Genomic DNA, 24578 nt, shown 5'->3' on the forward strand with positions numbered 1-24578 from the left:
TGGTTTACAAGGTGTTGTGGCGCAATATGCTGCCGATCAAACCAGGAACACATAGGCGAATCCCTTCTCTTTCGATAACTGCACTGAGTTCTTTTACGTGTATTACACAATACACGGGACCAACAACTTTCATCCCATGCAAATGATGAAGTACATGTAATAATGATTAAGTGTCTTGCTGAAGTGCACAAGTGTCATGACCAGGATTCGAACCCACAATCTGCTGAACAGAAACACCAGAGCTTGAGTCTGGTGCTCTTATCCACTCAGCCATGACATTGAACATTTCATATCTACTAATCCAAGCATTCCTCCCAGACAACTGCTTCTCACCTGCTATGTCGCTGAGGTCTCCTGCTTCCTTTTTCTCATCTTTTTTTTTGCCTCCACCAAGCCATCCTCCGAACCATCCCTTCTCAGCCTTCTCCTTGGCTCGTTTCTTGCCCAGGCGATGGAACTCCACCTCAGCACGCTGTCGGCACATGGTGATGTTCATCACACTCAGTTCCTTCTCTAAAGACTTGTAGGCAAATGTCAGAAAATAATGTAAATTACATTCTTGCACAAATAGCTAAAACCACAACTCATCTGGTCACTAGTGTAACTTGCTTGATTTCATAAAATTGATTTTGCATCAATTTCATGGAGCTGCTAAAACAAAAAATAGTGCTGAACAGTTTTCTGATTAGCAAGAATGATCAGGATACCAATCAAAAATGGTTCATGGGACAATGTATTAACTAATAGTATAATGTTGCTGTTTTTAGCTACTTATTGTTAAGCAGCTCCATGGAAGTGTGTCTTTGTGTTCAGAGGCAGGGGCCAACATTTCATAAAGCTGTTTAAAAAAACAGGAAATACTGCTTATAAGCATGAAATGAGTGGGGCACCAGTTGCAACAACGTAAACTTAATGGAATCTTTTTGGCTGCAACCCAGTTTCTGCTAAGCAGTATTTTTTTGTGCTTAGCACATTTTTGTGCTTACAGACTTTTTGAGCCCTGGGGTCGATTTCACAAAGAGTTAGGACTACTGTAGTCCTAACTTTAGGACTAGTCCTAGAAGATATTAAAAGCGTATGGCAAGTCCTAAGTTGAGTCACTCGAGATAAGACTAGTAAGTCTTACCTAACTCTTTGTGAAATCCACCCCTGGTCACTGATGTACACAATGATAAAGAAGAATCTAACTTAAGGCCGAGTCACATTGCAGCGATGACAAACACGATAACGATCACAACGCAAAGAGAACACATTCTATTGGTTGAATTGCTCCACGCAGGATACGCATACGCTTATTCAACCGATGGAATGCGTTCTCTTTGCGTCGTTATCGTTATCGTTATCGCTGCAGTGGGACGGGGCCTTAACTCACCTCTAGTTGAGCAGTCAGGTCTTTGCCAGGTTTACTGGTGTCAAGCTTTGTCACATACTGCTTCTGATATTCTCTGCACATTCTCCGGTGCTCTTTGATGTGAGTCCAAGACCACATCTTGTGTCTTCGTCTCACCGTCTCCTCTAAGATGCACTTCTGGGCGTAGTGCCACCTTAGTGGAAGAAGACGCAGAGTTAATTTATTATGCTGGGATCATCATTGTTAAATAACTTGGGAGAATGGTATAATTTTACTGATAATTCCTGACTTGTGAAATGCAGAAAACTAATCAGACATGCTAAGTTTTCTGTGGTAATGATTTGTAATATCCTTTGTATGTGCACACAGCCTACACAGCAGGAATTTCTCACAAAAGAATTGTGAAACGGTTGGGTAAGCTTAGTGGCATCTGTCCACTAAGTGGGTACTATGGGGAATGGGTTTTCAGTCCGAACCTGATTCCATGGGTTTCTCCCTGGAAAAAATTTCTGCGGTTTTCCTCCTGCATTTAAAACTGAAACTTCCTTCCTTGTCTTCTCTCCATGGTTTTCTTGGCTTGTAAAAAGATTAAATCAATAAATATAAATAAATGTGACAATTGGACTACTCACCAGATCTTAGCGTTGCCTTTAGTAGGGCAGGTTGGTCTATACTTCCTGAATGGCTCGTTACGTGACATCCTCTCAAATGAATCAAGCATCTTCATCACATCACGGAACTGAGAAGAAAAAAATATACACTCAAGAAGGAGGAAAGCTAAAACTGAGAAGTCAGTGTTCTCCCAATAATTAAGCTAGCTTATCGAGCCAATGTGTACGAAGCACTGTACACTCGATACTTTCCCCCGAGTCCTGTGAAAAAATCCACAGGCATGCCTCAGCAGTACAGCGCTGCAAAAATATAGGTTTCAAACTGCTTCTAGTTACCAAGGCAATCTAAGTCTAGTGGTAAAATCTGCTCTAGAATGGCAGAGGTTGTGGGTTTGAATCCTACCCTACAACATGCGTGTAGGATTTTATCCACGGGACTTGGGATAAGAACCGAGTATAGGGTGCTTTAGAGTGCCTTACTCCTCCAGAAAAAAAACCCGACAAATCATCAATGGGGGGAGAGAAGTTTTCAGAGTGCAGCACCGAAGCTTTGGAACTCACTACCAGAAACTGTGAAACTCTCCAAATCACTCAACATATTCAAGAACAGTTTAAAAACTCATCTTCATAGAAAGGCATTTTGTTAAGTTTATTTTTCTTATTATGTTATGCTACTTTCATTGCTTAATGGTTGTTCTTCTGTAGAGCAGCGCCATGAGCGCCGCTTGCGGCGGATACCGGCGCTATAAAAGTGTCCATTATTATTATTATTATGACACACATTGGAGTATGAGTAAAACCCAAATAATATTAATTATCCCTGAAGAAAATGTAAAAAAAATTGTCTTAGAGTGCCGATAACTTTTGTCTTACCTGCTTCTGTCTAACGGCCAGGCCAATACTATCGATGACTAAATTGAGCCAGGCTTTAGGGTTAGCCATATCATTCTCAGGCTTGGTGTTCAGTTTCAGCTGGGCCTTCAGAGAGATCGGTTCAACCACTGGCAATAGGGAAGAGAGAACAATTCATTATTATAGGGAAGATTTGGTACTCACTCTTGAAATTAAAGACATGCAATAAAAACTAGTTGGGTAGAGGTACAACAGCGTTCGATAGTATAAACAATTTTAAGAAACATTTAAATTTGAAATAATGTGGTTCCCACAGTTTTTTTAATGTAGGTTTTAAATTTTTGTCAATGTTCTTGTATGTAATGTATCACACACGCGCGAAAGGAACCATATCCAATAAGGCCCAAGGCTGAGCAGTGTCCCATATCCAATGCCGAGTTGGACACGGGCTGCAGAAGTGATATAATTGTCTTTATTCCACAAGTGTGTGTGTGACAACAAACTTATCTTCACGCGAACTTGATGCGTAGCTTAAAAGAGCATAACAGGTGAAGTTACATTAGAATAGCAGGTTATAGAACAAGGCTTGATATGGGCAGTGCAATATAGGTATTCTTGCTAGTATCGACCAATCAGCATCAAGGAATCAATTTTGCTTGAAAGTAGAGTAAATTACGTAATTTGAGACTGTGTTTTTTTTTTAGTAACAATCTCTTACTGGAAGGGTTTGACTATGACCAGACACATCAGAATTTCAAACGGCTCCATAACTTAAATTCTACTCACAGAACTGGTAGTTCTTGGGTGTTTTCGTAGGATCTGATGTGATGGTTTCTCGCATCTTTGCCTGCATGGGAAATTAATAATTATCATTTCAAGTATATGAGTATGATTATTTGAGCTAACCAACTCCATGCTTACTTTACATAATACTGTTCTAATATATTTTTATGTTCAAACATGGGATCAGGTTGGCTCAGTTGTTTCTTTTCCTGCCCTTCACCTCTAGGGCCCGTGGTTCGAATCCCACCTCAGACCACAGTGTTCCATGTGGATGGGGTTTTCAGTCCCTACCTGATTGCATTGGTAGTCATACTCACAGCTGTGAGGACTTTTAAACAAAAGAACAAAGTTCCCTGCAGGCTCAAATCCTGCTGATTTTGTGTATACCCTGGATATATATATAACAAGTTACTGTATTATGGCATTGCTTGAAAACAAATGCACATTCCAAAAAACAAAAAAACCTGCACACCTACATACAACTAGCTGCACACTTGTTGGTGCAACACCTAGTGTGTTAATTTTGTCAGGTTTCAGGGCCATAGTTATAATCAATAAAAAAGATAACACCTTATTAGTTAATTGGGTCATATCGTTAGTATTGGGGATTCCATACCACCTGTTTTGTCTTTACCTAATTTGACCAAGGCCAAATCTTGATCAGTATTCTTGTAGGTGTTAGGGTTATGACACCCATTGGTCTTGAATTTAAAAATCATTGCTAAATTTCTACTTCCAAACTCCGCCCCTCAATATCAGGTTTTTTTACTCTATGTATTCACAATGATTACCATGCACAAGATTTGAAGAGTATTCAAACTGTGTAGGGTGTCAAATCTTATATTATTTATCAGGGACAGGTATAGGGTTGGGATTCCTACACGGTTAACCATTTGACTGCAAACCATTTATAAGATGAAATCAATTTCCAAAATTCCTTAATGGTAAGGCGGAAGAAGTTATAAATAAAAATAAAAAAAATAAATAAAAAAAACCTTTTTTTTAACCTTTTTTTTGACATGAAAATAATTGACATCCCTTTTGTTTGTGGAATGTTTCTTAGCTTAATATCCTACAAATGCAATATATAACTGGTTATCCCCTTCAAACTGTTGTATGTACATTTTGTTTTGCACCTGCCCCACAGAGGTTTGTGTTTTTGTGACTGTAAAACTTGGTTACAGTGTTCTATTTTTAATCCTTGGAAGTGTGTTGACATCTTCTTTTACAGATGGGCTCTTAGTTCTGATTGGAATCGGTGGTAGAAACGGTTCAACGGAAGTCACAAGTTTAGCCGTTTAGCAAATCAAACGTAAATGCACAACTCTAATAGTCAGTTACCTGTTGCTGGGGCCTGGGTAGGTAGAAACAGTTGAACGGAAGTTACAAGTTTAACTGCTTAGCAAAACAAATGTAAATGCACAATTGTAAAAGTCAGTTACCTGTTGCTGGGGCCTGGGTAGGTCCGAGTACAACTCTGAGTTGCTGTTCCAGTATACAGAGAGACAGTCCAGACGCAGCATCTGAAAATCAAGAAATTATTGTTTGATATTAATACATGACTCTTACAATCTAAAGCTTTACTCTCATGAGACCTCCACATGGATACGCAAGGATACGCGATACACAGACAAAATTAAAGACGTTGACAGCTAAGACAAAGAATCTGAATTTTTGTAATCTAAAACTTTACTGGGTGTTACAAAATATCCTGAAAAATATTTCTTTCATAAAATTCTGTTAGCTTCTAGTCAAGTGTTTGATTATGACCATACGTAAGAGTTATCTTATTAACACTCAGTGTTGTTGCCAAAATGGGCGGTGCTGGGCGGGCCTGCCCAGAACTAACAAATTTTGCCCAGCACTCTGAGCAAAATACACTGTCCTGCTCAGCAAAGATTTCCCCCTCGATTGCACTTCAGCAATGATGGCCTCATTTCTAACTATGAATAATTCTGTTGAACCACTCACCCTTGGTGGAGTCAATTTGATTTAGAGCCCACTACTACAATTGGTCAAGCTTCAACACTGTCTAAAGGCAGTGGACACTATTGGTAATTACTCAAAATAATTATTAGCATAAAACCTTACTTGGCAACGAGTAATGGGAAGAGGTTGGTAGTATAAAACATTGTGAAAAACGGCTCCTTCTATAGTGGAGTAGTTTTCGAGAAAGAAGTAATTTTCCACGAATTTGATTTTGAGACCTCAGATCTAGATTTTGAGTTCTCGAAATCAAGCATCTGAAAGCACACAACTTCGTGTGACAAGGGTGTTTTTTCTTTCGTTGTTATCTCGTAACTTTGATGGCCGATTGAGCTCAAATTTTCACAGGTTTGTCATTTTATGCATTATGTTGAGATACACCAAGTGAGAAGACTGGTCTTTGACAATTACCATTAGTGTCCAGTGCCTTTAACACTTAACTTGTAAACGTACCTTGTAAATGAGTTTAGTTGCTGCATCCGCCAAGCACTCCTTCCAGTTGGTATCTGTGGTCTGCAAAATCAACAAAGAAATTCAAATCTTTAGCCATGTTGGCAGAGCTCTCTGTAGCATGAGCAAGATCATTTAGGACACTGGGGATGCCATTGTAACCATTAACCAACTCAATTAAAATATGTATGTTGTAAGTTTTATTCCATAAAGACAAAAACCAACTCAGATCTTTCATATCTTTTTTTCAAAGTTCACATTTGAAAGTATGGAACTTGAAAACATGGTAATAAGTATTGCGTGTGAGGCTTATAAGTACCAAATCATGTATGGTTCCAGCGTGCTATTTTTGTTGTAAAGCGTTGTGATACCTTTTTTTGTGTAAGAACGCTATTTAAATGCTTAGATAACATGTATTATTAGTATTATTATAATTTTATTTGATAAAGATAAAAAACAACTCAGATCTTTTTTCAAAGTTGACATTTGAAAGTATGGTACTTGAAAATATGGTAATAAGTATTGCATGTAAGGCTCATACATGTATGTACCACTTGTGTCCCCTCAAGAGGTTCGTTGTCCTCAAGATAGACCCTTGTTAGATTCATATCACATGAGAGATTAATAGTAAGATCTGTGAGTTTTATATCACTTGTGCACATCACTTGTTGGGGCATAACCCTTATAGGACTTATACATGTACAATCCTTTTTTTAACTTCTTCATGGTCTGGGGTCATCAATGAGTGTGACTGGGTTAGATCCTGTTTCCTTAAACACGCGTGTATGTACCTTTTATGTAAATTTTGTGTATTTTCATCTTCTCCATTTTTGGAGGTTTTGTGTAAATAAATAAATAAGTAGATACACCCCATCTACAGCAACCCGTTCTTACCTTGAGTGAGACGTTATGAAGTGTAGTTCCAATAGAGAATGGAGCATTCGGATTAGTTGTCTTGTCTTCATAGCGCATATGGATGTCGGATACCTTGACTTGTAGATTCTTTATCACCTGACTGGCCATCTTCTCCACAAACGAGTCAGCCTTGGCATCTTTCTCTGGAAAATTATTCAAAAGTTTGAGGTTTTTTTGTATAAGTGTTAAAGACCCTGAACACTATTGGTAATTACTCAAAATAATTGTTAGCATAAACACTTACTTGGTAATGAGTAATGGAGAGCTGTTAATAGAATAAAACTTTGTGAGAAACGGCTCCCTCTGAAGTAACATAACATAGTTTTTGAGAAAGAGATAATTTCTCACTCAAACAAAATTGTGCAACAAGGGTGTTTTTTTCTTTCATTATTCCCTTGCAACTTTAATGACCAAATGAGTCAAAATTTTCACATTTCGCTATTTTATGTATATGTTGGGATACACCAAGAGAGAATACTGGTCTTAACAACCAAACATGTTCAGTCCATATAACTTTGACAAGAAAAAAAAATAATATTACATCCATTAAAAAGTCTTATAGCTCAATTCAGGTAGACATTATTGAATGAGTTTATAATTTCTAATCTGGAATAAATTAGGTCAAGGGTCATGACCTCTAACCTGCGCCTTCCTCTCTCTCCTTCTCTTTCTGTTTAGTGTCCTCCACCATCTGCAGGGTCCGTTGTTTGGCCTCAAACTTCTGCTGGGAATCCTTCTCTGCATCGTACTTGATATCTACGCAAACAATCGGATATCACTGAAATTTGAATTCTTATTTACAGTAAAAATCAATCATCAAAACCAAAAACAAAATTATAAAATGCGTCAGGACAAAATTTGATTTGTTGTTTGAACCTGGGTCCCTTTAAAAACTGATAAGAAGTTTTTTTTAAGATTAAAGATGTAGGTCGTTAGATAAAATTATTTTAGTGTGAATTATCATTGTGTATGCACCAGCTGTTACAGAGCTACCATGCCTAAAATAAATATTGTATCAATTGTTTGCACTTCACTAACAATTTTAAATTTAAATGCCATTTTTACTTTTTCCAAGAAGTGTCTGATTTTTGCATGGTGTGTCACATAGTAAGTTTTGATTTAGCATATTATTTTGTGGGTAAAACATGTACAATGTACGAGTCTGGCAGTTGATAAAATTTCAACCTAGAAAGTGATAGGTTTTATTTATAATTTTCGAACTGCCTCTAGCCACCGGGCAACCTCAGTGGTCTAGTTGGTACATGTATGACACTGCTCTAGAATTGAAAAGGTTGTGGGTTTGAATCCCACCCACGTAATATGCATGTGATTTTTTTCCCACAGAACTCAGGTAAGTACTGAGTATATAGTGCTAACACACATCGGTGTATATATGGGTAAAAACAAAATGAATATAATTTTATTATTATTTAAATAATTATTCTTGATTCTTATTAAAAACAAATACAAGGTTAGCAGTCAGCTGGGTGGCTGAAAGTTATTTATAACCTTGTTTACAAGAAAAAACTCATAAATATTCATAAATACCTAAGACAGTTTCGCTATTCCTTATGGTGGAGAGCGCGTCACGTAGGGGTGTTTAAACCTTTGATAATGACCAGTAAAAAGTGTTGAAACATGGGCGTGACACGCAAGCTTGCACCTGTGCTTGTAAGACAGTTTCTTCATTCCTATTGGTCGAGAATAACGGCCGGGACAGTTGTGCCACATCACGCGATACGCGCGACGCGCACAGCAATCTCCTTATAAGGAGTTGTTTACCTGAGGGCCTTACCATTTCATAGCTGGAGAGGTGTTGTGTTGAAAGAAATCATTGAACAATTTTTGCATTTATTTTACTTTTTGACAAAAAGTGTTGATGTTTTTTGACCGAAAAGGTATTTATGAATGGGAATCAAAGTGTGTTGAATCGTTTTTCAACTAGTGGTTTAAACCCGCCAAGGCCTGGTTCTTGATAATTTACCTCGACTTCATCTCGGTAAAATTATCAAGAACTAGGCCTCGGCGGGGGTAAACCGCTAGTTGAAAACCTCTTCACCACATATTGATTCCCTTATTTGATTGAGGTTTTCCTACCTGCATTTGGTACAACCAAGACATAGAGACCCTCGATGGTCGCTTCCACTGGGGCTGAGTACAGGTTCTTCCATGGGATCTTGAGGGTCAGTTTACCCAGATGACCAGACTTGATTTTGACCGGTAAGTCCAGATCATTCTGTAGCGGGGAAAAAAAATCCACTTTTGAACTTGGAGATTTTCTTTTTGTAATTTGGGAACCAATGATCTGATTTGGACATAATGGCCTGTCAGTGCAAAAGTGTTAAGTTTCTCAAAAAAAAATAAAAAATTGAAAACTGTTAAAAAGGTTGTACCTTGCCAAAAAATTTGCCCAGTCATTCAAACAAAACTAAGTGTGCACTGAGATACACAATGTCTTTTCAATGCTTTTTGCATCGATGCAACGATATTGGTCAAGAAATTCTGCATGAATATGGTACTGAGAAAGATACATTTTAAGATAATAAATACATGTGTTCATTGCCTTAGCATTGATTTCGATCCCCCCCCCCCCCAATTTTCCAAGTTGTAAAAAAAAAAAAAAAAATAAGGAAAGAGAACATTTAAAACAAACCCTCCTTTTAACAAAACAAATTTGATATCAAAACATAACTATGTGTCTCATTAAAAAACACCAAGTCTATATTATTGTTATTTATATATACATGATTATTTAATTAAGACAGACCTCTGTTCACTGAATCAAATTAATCTAGTCAGTAATTCTATCTTACAGAGCGTCAAGGGCAGCATGCTTTTGCTACATGTATGTCGGATTCCCAATCTAGGAGCCTACATGTAAGCAGTGCTTCATTGGACACATAGGAGGCGAGAGGAGAGGCACACCTAAGGTGCACATCAGGGTTCAAAATTTACTATGGACCACCACATACAGACCCGAAGCCAGTGATTTTAGTGTGAGGCCAGTAAACTGAATCAAATTTATCTAGTCAGTAATTCCTTCTAAAGCCCGGTTCATACTTCCTGCGACAGGAATAAAATTTGATGTGAATTTGACGTCATGACCCTCCTTTTGCAGCGATATTCGCAAGTGAGCAGAGTTCAACTGCTGTGAATTATTCAATGCGAATTTCTGACGTCAACATTCGCTTCGCATTCGCATGATGTATGAACCGAGCTTAACTGAGTGTCAAGGACTAGAGGACAGCATGCTATTGCTATGTCTGATTCCCATTTGAGAACCCGAATGCTTCATAAGAGACGAGACACACCTAAGGTGCACTGCAGGGTTCAAAATTTACTCTGGACCACCACACCCGAGGCCAGTGATTTTAGTGTCAGGCCAGTAAACTCACTGGCAGACAAATCCAGTAGTCTTTTTCAATAGACCTTATAAATGCACATGACGTCATTTCAGTACGGCACCCTCACCTACAGGCCAAAAGGAGGTTGTTCATTGGTCAATACTGTGCGCCGTGCGTACAAATCCATGCGTCTCGATTGTTTCGTCACTGTGTTTTCCTCTAAGATGGCGGCTGGATGTCGTCAATGCAAAAGGTCCATTGAATAATTAATAATGCCTTACTGCATAGTATCTTGAGTGAAAACAAAATTATGTTCGAACATTGACAAGAGTCTGATAATTATGCCATTCAACAAGACAATAACAATGTAGAGAGCTTCTTTAGTTTGTCCAAATAAAAAAAAAACATACAGCATTTTGTTTAAATCTCATCTTGATTCTGGTTGGTCTAGTTGGTATGACACTGCTCTAGAATTGCAAGGGTCGTGGGTTCGAATCCCACCCTATTTTTTTTTCACAGGATTCAGGAAAGTATTGAGTATACAGTGCTTCACACATCGGTGTAGTATGGGTAAAAACCAAAAATTAATATTCTTTATCCCCGATGCAAATTTAACAGCTATTAAATCTTGATTCTGGTCGTGAAAACAATTTCTGGTCAGCCTGCAAAAAATTGAGCTATAAGCCCTACAGTCTTGTGGATTTACCCAACCCACTATTGGGAGCAGGTTGCACAAGTATACTTAATATATGATGACTGTTTATAATGTGAATGACATTTGGCTGACACCAGTCATCTGAAACCATCCCCATACTGTGAGGAGAATTGCATAATATATTGTAGATGTCCATGAACCACAAGACTCAAGTGTGATTGATTTGACAGTATGTATAATAAGAAATTTTGAAATAATTTATACAGAATGTATTTTACTGATTGGAGAAATATTGGAAAACAGTTTTAAGTGGATCGGAACAATTCCTGTTGAAAAGTGGCCCCATTCAAAATGACCTTTGAGAAATTGTAACGCCTAAGGTCATACATTGTACATACATAGGCAATGTACAATGAATTGATGTACATTACTATCAAGAATGCCATTGACGTGGCGTCTTTTACTACATGAATAAAGCTACTGTGCAATGTCATCATCATTTCTTATGGCACATAATATACATTACTTGCATTGTTTTAGGATTCAGCTAATACATTATGTAGGGTCAAACTGGCTTAAATGGCTTAAATTTATACAGTCTCTAATAAAGCTTGTTTGCGTTTTAAAGGCAAGGAACGAGACTGGTTAAGACTGGTTAAAACTGGAATAGACTGATGTGACTGCTCTCGTATGATCGGTGCTGTATCATCAATGTTTGGTTTTTTATTATACGCATTGTGTTTATACCTTTGAGAATGATTCAGCTATATGTGGGTTGAAATGGCTTTAAATTGATACACACAGCCTAAAATAAAGCTTTTTTTTTATAAGGCTATGGACAAGACTGGTAAGACTGGTTAGGACTGGTATGGATTGATGTAAATACTGCTCCCGTACGAGCGTTGCTGTATCATCAATGTTTATGGCACATACATTACACGCATTGTGTTTATACGTTTGAGAAAGATTCAGCTATGTATGTAGGGTCGAAATGGCTTAGATGGCTAAAATTTATACACAGTCTCAAATAAAGCTTTGTTTGCTTTTTGAGTCAACGAACAAGAACTGATTAAGACTGGTGAAGACTAGACTGATGTAAAGACTGACTCCTGTATGATCATTGCTGTATCATCAAGGTTTATGGTTTATTACACGCATTGTTTTTATACCTTTGAGAAAGATTCAGCTTTGCATGTAGGTTTGAAATGGCTTAGATGGCTTAAATTGATACAGTCACTCTCAATAAAGCTTTTTTTAGGCTTCGGACAAGGACTGGTTAAGACTGGTTAAGACTGATGTAAAGACTGCTCCGACCTGTCACACGTATGATCTTTACTGTGCTGTATGGGCCACAAGTACCAAAACTGCACACATCACAAATTTTCATTTGTGTTCGCTTTATGCTTTTTATCTTTATTTTCTATGAACTTAAAAAGTTTTAGTTCTCACAATTCATAAAAAGTACTTCTTGTACTTCTTTTCTTGAATGTCAATCGAATTGTGCAAAGTGCGCAAAAATGTACATTTTGCTGAAGTGAAATTTCAATTACCACTCCGTTAACACCAAACATTCACATGTGAAAAATACTCAGCATGAGTACATGAAAAATATTCCAAGAGTGTTTTTAGGCATTATTCAGGAGCATGCTTGTGATAAAGTGTTTGTCAGTTAGAGTCAAGATGAATGGATCAGAGATCTTTCAGAATGAAGGGCAATCTAGGGTACACTTTGTGTACATCGTCTTCTACACCAAATACATTCTTACAACATAGAAATACATTGCATCATTCTCCAAACATACAGAATGATGATCGAATCAAATCGACAAGATAGACACTGAGACAATGTGCAAAAAGGCCGAGTCCAATTTCATAAAACTATTTGGAAGAAAATACTGCTTGAAAAATTTCTCTGCTAAGCACAAAATGAGTGGGGCACCAGTCACTACAGTGGTTAGCTTTATGGAATATTGGCTGATAACCTGTTTTTGCTAAGCAAGATTGTCCTGTGCTTAGCAGGTTTTTGTGCTTATAGGCTTGATTAAATCTGGCCCAGAGCACAAGATGACACTTACAGAAGCTTGCAAAAGAAGGTTCAGACTCGACAGCTGTAAACACTTTTACAGCCAAAGAGTGGTGGATGGTAGAAACCAACCCATCCATCTCCATGCCCATGGCTATTAAAGGAACATGTTGCCTTGGATCAGTCGAGTTGGTCTTTGAAAAGCGTTTGTAACAGTTTGCCATAAAATGCATATGGTTAGAAAGATGATTTAAAAGTAGAATACAATGATCCAAACAAATTTGCCTCGAAATTGTGTGGTTTTCCTTTTACTTTGCGAACTAACACGGTCGGCCATTTATGGGAGTCAAAAATTTGACTCCCATAAATGGCCGACCATGTTAGTCGACGAGGTAAAAGGAAAACCACTCAATTTGGAGTGATACTTGTGTGGATCATTATATTCTACTTTTAAAATATCTTTCTAATCAATGCATTTTATAACAACCGGTTAAGAACGCTTTTCAAAGACCAACTCGACTGATCCAAGGCAACGTGTTCCTTTAATAGCCTTGGCACCCCTTGAAATGCTCCCCAATAAAAGTGGCCTTTACTTCATTAAAAAAAATTACTTGCCCTCACATTGAATTTTCACACCTGTCAATTATGTACACAACACTGAACATTAACCACCACTTCTTTTATATTACAAATAAACACACTGCGTCTTATGTGTATTTACCAGCGACTCAAGTTTCATTTAACTACCTATCAATATCGTTCATTGAGATGGCAAACATTTTACTCCTGGTATTGAGTTTACATGGGATGCCTAATTAGCCAATAATGTTAATTGGAATATCGTCCAAGCTGACTTGATAATTGTTCATGGTTCACTGGTGTTTTGATTGTGATATGCAGACACTACATGTACATTGTATGTGTACAGTGTTAAAACATTTTTAGACCTTCCTTTTCACAATACAGAGGCAATTCTCAGGAAATAAAACCCCAGGAATTCCTGGAGCCCATGTTCGTTTCACACTACATTATGGTGCAAAATGTCAGTGAAGAATGATCACTCGGTTCAGGCCTTGAACTTCTCCTCTTGAAGGGGCACAGAAATTTCTCTCTGGAAAAGGGTCCCACACAAACGTAAATTTGTACGTGAATTTTGCAAAGGGCACCACGGCCACTCCTGTGGGTTATTTCAAGGCCTGCAGTATGCTAACCCTGGGTCATCTGGCTTAACTCTACTCCCAAGCAGGGGTTAGCTATTACCTGGTGAATGGATACATTTATTTCCCAGGAGTCATTGCAATGAGGGTTAGCAATTCAGACGAAAAGGTCAACCACATATTCCTGGGAGATTTATCGAGTGTGAAAGGGGATTAGTACATGTTGGGGTATGTTTTTTTAATTTATGTATGCCCCTTGGTACAGTTTAGGCCTTATGATTTTTATGTAAACACGTCTATCCACATAAAATTATGAAAAGGCAATAATTTTCCTGTACCAAATTTGTATTTTCTTTACTCATAAATAAAATAACTTGTGAACATTCTTTGTACCCATTTATTCATGATTACTACACTGTGTACATGTGGAGACCAACAAGGAGTCAAGCATTCTAACTTGAAAACCCTCCTCCTAAATGGTACATGTAGGCCCTACTCATTCCAGCAAGATGCCATAACAATTGACATCAATTCAAACACAGTGTTTGTGTATGGACGTGGCACACCTGTGCACAAAACTGCATACATGTACCCTACAATTTGGTACACTGTAACTGTATGTATTGATCTGTTTTCATGTCAGGCTTGCTAGGGGCCTGATCACATTGAACGATCAGACCACACAGCAGCTAGCTACTAAACAACATTTTAGTGGGAGGGGCACAATGGGTGCGGCATTTCTCCCGGGTGTTGGGGGGGGGTCCCAATTTTACTTTAACAAGTCCCATTTCATTTACAAATGTAAACAATCCTATTTTGCTGTGTTTTTTTAGTGGTTGTAATTTAAACAAACATTGTCTGTATATTGTAACCAAAACAGAGGTAAGATCAGGGGTTGTAGCTGGGTTTTTTCTCATTCTGTTTATGATAATAGCTGTTGTTGCATAATTGAGTGTACTTTACTGTTTCTCAATTTTGCAGCGCATAAAATAAGGGCCACGGTAATTGTTTTCTTTTTTTAAGTCTTGTTTTAGGGAAGTTTTAAATACATTGGGAAACCTTGTATTTTGGGGAGTCTACAGTTTGCAACAAGCAAACCTTGTTTTTATCTTTGTCTTTTTAATATTACTGAAAAGTCCACATTTAGCATGATAACAAAAAAATCAGCCATGCTGTAGTGGTTAAAATCATCCCAAGGAAATATTTGTGTTAAAACAGGCTTGAGGCGATGTGTTATGTGATGATATTATTAAATAATTATAGAGTAGTATAGGCCTACCATGTTTACTAGTGCATGACAATAAGGTAGCTAACCGAAAAGAAAACAAAATGAATAAAAATACTTTGTGGGTCGCTGGTTTTGATGTGTGAACTTGAAATTGAATTCTCTCTGGAATGCAGAAAACCGAGATTGAAAAAAGGTTGCAGCCCTCTCTTAAATAAAATGTTTACAACTCTCATCTATTCACACCTTCATTCAAGCTGAACCGCTCCACCACAAAAAAAGGCTTTCACTTGTTGATGTTTTCAATACCACAAGTATTGTCCACTGTAATGCAAGTCTCATGGTTGTGGCAGCAATGGATAAAAAGGGGTCAATCCGACGTCCCTAGACACCAACTAAAATTCATCACGGTCCTCCCACGACTTATGTTCTTACGCTTAAAGTTACAAAACATGTGTACACACTGTGTACAAAATAAAAAACACATGTGACATGTTGTTGTATGAATGTGGGCGTACTGGTTGTACTTGCACAATTATTTCCTTTTTTACATACAGATCTTGCAGCTTTACTACATGTATGTGAGATCTAAACGACATCAACTGTGGGTATCCATCATTATTGTACTATCATACACTGTTGAGTTTAACGACACAAATCCCGTGATAAAATTGTCTGCATAAATTATGCAAATTAATGGCTGGCAAGCTGCTTCGCTGAGTAAAGTAGGTCACTTTTAGGTTCACCAAGCTTCAGTATGAAAGGTGTTTTGTTGATTTATTGTCAAAATTGTTTTCTTTTCAAATGAACTTGACTCCATGCAATGGATGGACGTAGCACTTTGAGTTTGTACTTATTTGAGAGGCTGGTCGATGCCTGTCACAGACGCAGACGTCAGAACCCAGTCCTCACTCCATGGTCCACAACTCCCCATGTGGCCTTTGTCTCTGATGGTTGACTAGCAAAGCCTGAAAAATCTTTCTAGTTGCCATCAGCCTTGAAGAGACATCTTTTTAATGAACATTTTATCTAATTCCATAGAGATTTAGCATTGCTGTTCAATCTGCTGCTGTATTTATGCAGCGTCCCTTTTCAACTTTCCTCTTTGCACCACTGAAAGTCATCCACAAAAGAATTTTATTACTGGAGCAAGCGTCATGGAACTTTTATTGATACCTACCAGCACTTCAGACGACATCATTATTATAATTATCAAAACTTATGCACAAAGTCCCAATAAAAAAAACTGTATTCTGACCTCATAATCAGACCTGGGCACAATCTGCTTACCACTGAATTCTGCGCTTACAGCGAATAGAATAGTGTGCTTGACAAGGCACCATAAGCGCAGAATTTGGCGGTAAGCAGAACCATAAAGTTTGACCCTGCAGGCCTAATATGCCTCAACCTTGTAAGGGCCAGGCAGTTCTACACTACGAGCACCTATATGAGGCAAATGTAAATTTGTACCAGGAGGGCACTAAGGCGATGACTATCCTGGGGCTTAGGGGCATAGAGGCAATTGCCTATGTGAGGTATCAGGCTTGAACCTGTGTAATGGTAGCAGTTTGGTAGTTTAAGTTGATTGAAAACTAGAAAATAGGAATGAATTGAAGCCTCTCTTCCTCCAAAGGCCCTTATTAGAGACTATGCCTACTGCATTTAAAACAATAGATTGTTAAGAATCAGGGCAGCTATTATAATAATCGTTCACCCTTGAACATGATTTTATGGTTTTGTTTTCATTAACCTCGTAAAACAACACCCCGAGACAACCCAGTGATACAATATAAGCGTTTGGTCCATAATCCCTTCCCCATTACACTGTGTACAATCCTCAACATCAGCAGTCTAGCTGCATGTAATTGGCCAGCATCTCATTTACACACGCGTCCGCTCATGTATCATGCAAATTATGAGCCATAATGATAGCTGCTGGGCTGAGGCTTGGGTCTGGGTCTATTAACCACTATGCCAATGGGCTCCCTTGGGAGTAGCTAACACACACTGCTAGTCCCCCAAGGTCATGTCTAATCAGCATGGTCTTGGGTGATGCACTTGTGTGCTACACAACAAAGCATCTGGAATGAGCAACAATAAATGGCCACTCTATGATTGGTGTATGTTTTTTTAAAGATCATGTGCTGGGTGTGCTGGGTGGATATTCCAGACAAAGACCTTGTTATTACGATCAAGGCTAAAGATATGAAATAGTTATTAATTCAAATGTTTGTTACAGTTGGCATTGTAAGGGGCCATTTCCTGTCAACAGAACAAACATATTTACATTGAGCTACCATTCATAAATGATAAAAAGTTTATGTTAACAATTTTGTTTCTTTATTTTTTTTAAACAATTTTATTTGCATTTGGTTCGGGAGGGGGGGGATATTGGTTTGTCTGGGCTATCTGTGTTTTTTATTGGGAATATTTTTTTTTTTCAAACCCCAAAATGGAAAATGGAAAACAAAAACAATTAAAACTTGAACTTGTTTCATTTGAGGGAGCATGGAGAGAAGACTGATCTCATTATTGGCAAGACTATTTCAATACTTGACAAAAAAAGAGAAATTGATCAGACAGTTAGCGTTTGAAGGGAAAAGTGTACTGACCTGTACAACAGTCACTAGCCTATGGCATGAGGTCCATGGTAAAGTATGAGCCCTTAAAACCAGTAAAAAATATATTAATAAAATATGAAAATCCTTAAGTTGTGCTTACCAGAGCTCCTTCCTTCACATCCAAATTTTGAAGAACAGCATCTCCTACATTAAACCAAAAAAAACACAAAGGATGATTCATTATTTGTGTTCATTGCATGTTTGGCGGCTTGAAAAAAGTATATTCCAGTTTTAACCAGTCTTACCCATATGCCATCTTTTCTAACATTTTAAAAACAGTGGACACTAATGGTAATTGTCAAAGACCAGTCTTCTCTTTTGGTGTATGTCAACATGCATGAAATAACAAACCTGTGAAAGTTTGAGCTCAATTGGTCGTTGAAGTTGCGAGATAATAATGAAAGAAAAAACACCCTTGTCACACGAAGTTGTGTGCGTTTAGATGGTTGATTTCGAGACCTCAAGTTCTAAACTTGAGGTCTCGAAATCAAATTCGTGGAAAATTACTTCTTTCTCGAAAACTACTCCACTTCAGAGGGAGCTGTTTCTCACAATGTTTTATACTACCAACCACTCCCCATTACTCGCTACCAAGTAAGGTTTTATGCTAATAATTATTTTGAGTAATTACCAATAGTGTCCACTGCCTTTAACAAGGAGTTCACACACAAAGAATGTTGATGTAATAAAGCTTTCAAAAAAAAAATGCATGTTACTTTGTTATTTTTACGTTGTTGTTTTGTTTTATCATGGTTTTTGACATTTTTACAAGTTGACAACTTTTAATTAAAAAGGTACATTAATTAATTGCAAGTGTAGGCCTACTGATGATCGTAAGTGCGCCATCTGGTGTGAGAGTCTTTTGAGAGTTCAAATTTGAGTAGGTTCGTTAAATTGATGGTATATTTCCACCGTATGGTAACCCGTGGAAATACAAATTTCAAGCTTCTGGAAACAGTCTACTCAGCATGTAAATGTAGAGCATGATGTTTTTAAAATTAATCTGAAGAAAATAACAGCTATTTTTTTCACCGAGCAGACACAAAAAAGGTCTGAATTTAGACAAAGTATTGAGAGAGGGCTGAGCACACACTGTGTAGAATTTCTTCAATGTGTGAGTGTCCACCATTAGGTCAGTGTAGAGTCCCTACTGTTAAACAGCACGGTGGAATGAGAGAAACATTCCATCCACGGAACATGTATGCAAGCGCTTTGCTTCAAGTGCACACCTAACCATTCCTTGCTCTATATGACCTAACACTATACCTAGATGCTTACATTGCAGTTTTCTAAGCTTTGCCATCGTTATATTGCATTGATTTTTTCTTAATAAAAATTTAATTTCACTCTCATTTATTTTCTCTGCTTGGTAATGAAATCCAAGAATTTTTTTAGCTTGCATTATATTATGAGTCAACATATACACCATGTACATGTAGGAGTAGAACACCACACGTACATGTACTTGTAGAGCAAGGTCCTATAAATCCCAAAGCCTAACAAAAAAACATGTTACATCATGGAGGTAGAATTGGAAAGATACAGCTTGGGGAGAACATTATAGACTCTAGTATGCTGCTGAAACAAGATGTCACCCCTCATTGTTTCAGTCGCATCACATCCAATAACTCCCTTTTGTAAAATTTGAAAGATTGGTAGAGTACTAGAGATGGAGAGTTTATTGTACTTGCACTTGTAAGTGTACAAGCCAATAAGTGCAAATTCAAATTATTAACAATAGCCTACTTCATCTATGTGTACTGAACAAAATATTAAAAATTAAACTGATTTAAAAAAAAAATTGCATGTGAATACATTGTATATTCCTGATGGAGGTTGCTTATCAAATTTGTACAAAGCTGAATTCTGCATTTTTGGTACACTTACTTGGGGAAAAAATATGTTCACAAAATAGTTCTGATTATTTCCAAACTATCATGTCCCTCATTATTTGTACGTAGGCCTGAAAATTATTGGAGGCAAGGAAGGTAATTGCCTCAATGCCCACTGGTCATTGCCTTGTTCCCCTTGAAATGATCCAGTAGAAGTTTACAATTTTCTCATGGCATGCCCTTACCAAGGAGAAAATGCCTTGCTGCCCTTGCTTTTTAAACACGAAGCACACAGGCATAATTTGTAATATTCATTATTTGTTTGTTTTCTGTGGGGCAAAAGTTTCAGAGGGGAATCAATGGAGTGAATCAAAGCAAATTGGAAGAAGTGAGGCAGGTCACAACAGGCCTGGGATTTCAAATACACTTACTTAGGGAACAAATTATGTTCACAAAATAATTCTGATTATTTCCAAATTATCATGTCCACTCATTATTTGTACGTAAGCCTGAAACTTATTGAGAGGCAACAAAGAAAATTGCCTCGATGCCCCAACGGTCTCTGTTGTCCTGGTTCTTGGTCTTTGTGCCTCTTCAAAAGTTGCCCTTTGCATCACTTCAACCCTTGCCCTCTTCTTTAAAAAGACAAAATTCCAGGCCTGTCCTGCACCACTATCATGACTGTCGATATTGAATGCCCATGAAAAGGTGTTTAAGTCTCTTCACCCAAACAGATCAATGTGTGGTAAGACCGATAAATAGTATTATGTTGGCCTGACAAAGGAGGAGGAGATCTGCATCCATGGTCTGTTCCTTGCTATGGGCTGTATATTTACATACCATTCAACAAGGGTCAATTAAAGAGGGAAGGGGCCCTTTTACTGACCAGAGAGGATGGGGGAGGGGTACTCAAATAACAGAAACAACCCTACAGGGGGAAGTTACTACCCTACCTTCTCAAAGAACTTCTACATTGTGCATTGATGTAAAGTGGTCTCCAAACATTGGGACCATAACACAAAGAGCCAAGTCACAACATTGAAATATTTAATCAATCAATCAATAGGCAGGTCCTTGACTAAACTGAATTAAGAATAGGGCTGGACATGTAACCTCTCCAATCATGCTCTAACAGTATAAATTATGTACAGTCTACAGTGTGTACTGCACGTGTCAGTAGCTATGAACCAGTAACCAACGCTATTTTGTTTCAAATTCAAAAAGTGGTCAACAGTCATTTCACAATACCTGGCTGGAATTTCATCATCGTGAGTGCAAGGATATTGTTCATTTTGTTAAGTCTATGGGAAGCTTCAAGAGACCAGGGCCCAATTTCATAGAGCTGCTTTAAAAGCAAAAATATTTGCTTTAAAAAGCAAAAAAATCCTTGCTTCGTAAAACCAGATTACCGGCAAAGACTCCACTAAATTTTTATGCTAAGTAAACAACAGCTAAATACCGGTCACAAGCTATGCATATATGGCATGACATTTGGCCAGTAACATGTGAAAAATAAGCAAGCTATTTTCGTGCTTAAAGGAACACGTTGCCTTAGATCGGTCGAGTTGGTCTTTGAAAAGCGTTCTGTAACCGTTTGTTATAAAATGCATATGGTTAGAAAGATATTGTAAAAGTAGAATACAATGATCTACACAAATATGCCTCGAAATTGCGTGGATTTCTTTTAACCTCGTCGACTAACACGGTCGGCCATTTATGGAATTTTGACTCCCATAAATGGCCGACCGTGATAGTTCACGACGTAAAAGGAAAACCGTGCAATTTTGAGTGATACTTGTGTGGATCAGTATATTCTACTTTTAAAACATCTTTCCAACCATATGCATTTTATAAAAAACGGTTACAAACGCTTTTGTTTTGACCAACTCGTCTGATCCAAGGCAACGTGTTCCTTTAAGCAGCTCTATGTAATTGGCCCCAGGACAACCGAGGCCATCATCTCTTTATAAACGTATCAATGTTTACAATGGACAGCCCAGTAAATTTTATCAAAACCTGTTTAAAGATGCCGTCCTCCAAAAAGCCCCCTTCCCCTATAAATATTGGGTGTGCCACTACCTAGACACCCACTTACTGCTTTAAATCTCAGGTTGACGGCGACCGTAAACTGCAAACGGTTAACTCTTAAAAAACTCAAACTCATATCCTTACACATAAAAGATAACATTTCCAAGCCCCCATTCATGCAACCTAGCTTCTACCTTCCCTGGTTAACAGCCTTCATTTCATTGGATAACAGTCACCTCGTGGCCCCCAGCCCTTTCTCTATGCAACATGTGAGTACTTTGTGTGGTATTAACTTAATAATTAACTCCTGGCGCCACACTGAATCTGTATTTAGTTTTCAATTTTATTTTCCATTCAGAAAAAAAAAACAATTACTTTATTCAATCATAAAAAAATATGTGCAATGAATGGTTTCTATTTCATGTACAGGGTACGCTGGTTAAATCCTCGCTGTGAAATTTAATTGCCTTGACTTGGTAGATTGGCAACTGTTGATTTTGCCACGGTTAATTAGTACAATGGGACTGTACAACGTAATATATAGTGCAGTAATACACTTGGTTTTTTTAATAAGGCTAATGTTTTCCTTGTTGTCAATGTCACTATTTTCTTCCTCCACAACCATGATGTATACTTTTGTTTTTTTATGTAAAATTATCTCCGAATGTAATCTGGTCTAGGAATTTAGGAAAAGTCAATTTAGTTTCCAGTTCGACAAGCCATTTCCTGTTGTAATAATCCAATGGAAAATCTTGACTCGTAGACGTACAACAAGGGCCTACACAATTCTTTTGTCCACAAGAAGGTTTTCATTGGTGTTGAGGAAAGTCTCTGTACCATATTAATACTTTAAAAAAAAATATGTTTGAGGCCCGGAAATTCACGTCTGTTTTGAGTTAAGTGAAATACCACATGAGTTTATGGTAATCATTAACAAGCATTCAATGTATTGAACATTCTTCCATGTACAACTATGAGTTATTTGAAAAGCGTAATGCCGTCGTTCAGTGGTTCATAAAATGTAGGTCAGATATGAATTTAGAATTTGAGCGTATTCAAAATGGGACCTGTTTCGATCCACAAAAAGTTTCTTCACAGTGTAAAAGAAACACCCTTTTTGAGAAAGCAAAACTTTGTAAATTCAATGTCAATTCAAATTTATTTTTCACAGTATCAAATACTAATACAAATTTTATAAGAGAATTAATATTAGTAACACTTACAGAGATAATTTGTAATAATGGAAATTTATTGTTATAGCCTAACACTCGAACACCATATCCATGGGCATGATGGGGGTCTGTTACTGTCCATAAATTTGTAATGAGAGGATGAATGATGTGGGAAAGAAATTAAACACTTGACATGTGCCATTTTGTTCAAAGGGGCAGATTTTTTTTACAAAGGGCAGAGATGTTTTACTTGCAACATTTGTTTGTATCTTTGATTCATTGCTCTTACTTCCAGGCACCTCCTAGGACATGTGCATTCATGAAGTTCAAGTGTGAAGTCGCAGTCAGCAACGAATGTTCGAAATGAAAACATGAATACAAAAAATAAAATGACGTTCTCGTCCAAAATATTCCATGGCAAGTTTTACACACTTTTAATGAAATCGTTCAGTGCAGTCCCAGGAAGTGGCCTGTTGTGTATGAATGAGAAGACCGCTTTATTATTTACGTCTTAAATAAAATAATAAAATAAAATAAAACAGACTTTGAACAGCAGTTTGACAAACACTGCAACTTCAATTGCGATTTTCTCTATTGAACACAAATTTGGGGCTGTGGTCCACTCACGTCCAGGGGCGGATTGCAATAAAACGGTCTTAGTCAGCGGTCTAAGACCAGTCAGTTATAGCCGGCTATCTGTCTTAGACGGTCTTAGCTTAGTCAGTCATTAAGCCTGTTGCAATAAGCCGGTCTTAGATAAGTCGGCGAAAAGTAATGCAATAGAACAAATGTCCCATTATACTTGGCACTTCTGCAGTCACTGGCGGTACGGCATTCTTCTTATTGCTTTGGTTTAAATCATTGGATATCAAATCTGTGAGTTGTATCATTTTTTACTCTTGGGAACATATGTTTACGATACACTGTATCATCATCAATGCCTCTCATGGGTGTAATCTATTTCTAAAATACAATCTCGTCGTAGAGCTCTTTGCATCAAATCATCTACAACTAACAAATGCAGCGCCATCTTAAAGAAACAAAACAAAGACCGATTATAGCCAGCTCAGAGCAGGCTTAAGATTTAAGACTGGCTGAAATTAAAGACCGCGCTATTGCAATCGGTCTATAATTAAAGACTGTCTAAGCGCGTTTCAAGTTAGCCGGCTATAGTGCATAGACTGGTTTAAGACCACTTGGTGCAATCCGCCCCAGGTCACTTCGTGGCACCAGCAACAAATTTAATTCCACATAAAATAAAGCCACTTATGCTAACTGAAAAACCTTGTTGGAGCAATTGGTGAAATGAACATCAGGCTACAAACATTTTATGATGGTGACCTTCTTTTTGCAGTCATATTCATTTTTAAAGAATCACTGTGATTCATAAAATAAAACCCTCCACCCTCCAAACGGTGCGCACTCTGGCTGCCTGGGGAGGATGGGGGTAAAATTACGTAAGTGTTTAGTGATGAGATTCCGTTTTTGGTCCTTATTGTAAAAAAAATTAAAAATGACGTGACGAGTGATGGCATGATCGATCGAGTCACGTCTTCTATATTGAACAAGTATA

The 24578-nt window shown here is 37.7% G+C and overlaps 1 protein-coding gene across 9 annotated transcripts in view; it reads right to left on the reverse strand.

The window, feature by feature from the left end:
* LOC139936946 (intermembrane lipid transfer protein VPS13A-like) overlaps positions 1-24578 on the reverse strand; it is an 88524-nt gene that overhangs the window by 63437 nt on the left and 509 nt on the right. For all 9 annotated transcript variants that reach the window (XM_071931801.1, XM_071931808.1, XM_071931802.1 and 6 more), the window contains exons 2-12: positions 18074-18117; positions 9046-9184; positions 7591-7704; positions 6928-7091; positions 6037-6096; positions 5040-5120; positions 3601-3661; positions 2836-2963; positions 1984-2090; positions 1373-1544; positions 334-520 (exon numbers count right to left, since the gene is read on the reverse strand). In XM_071931801.1, the coding sequence (XP_071787902.1) occupies positions 334-520; positions 1373-1544; positions 1984-2090; positions 2836-2963; positions 3601-3661; positions 5040-5120; positions 6037-6096; positions 6928-7091; positions 7591-7704; positions 9046-9184; positions 18074-18117 (1257 nt within the window). The remainder of the gene's footprint in view (positions 1-333; positions 521-1372; positions 1545-1983; positions 2091-2835; positions 2964-3600; positions 3662-5039; positions 5121-6036; positions 6097-6927; positions 7092-7590; positions 7705-9045; positions 9185-18073; positions 18118-24578) is intronic.

Source organism: Asterias amurensis, chromosome 5 (genome assembly GCF_032118995.1).
Source record: "Asterias amurensis chromosome 5, ASM3211899v1".
Lineage (NCBI taxonomy): Eukaryota > Metazoa > Echinodermata > Asteroidea > Forcipulatida > Asteriidae > Asterias > Asterias amurensis.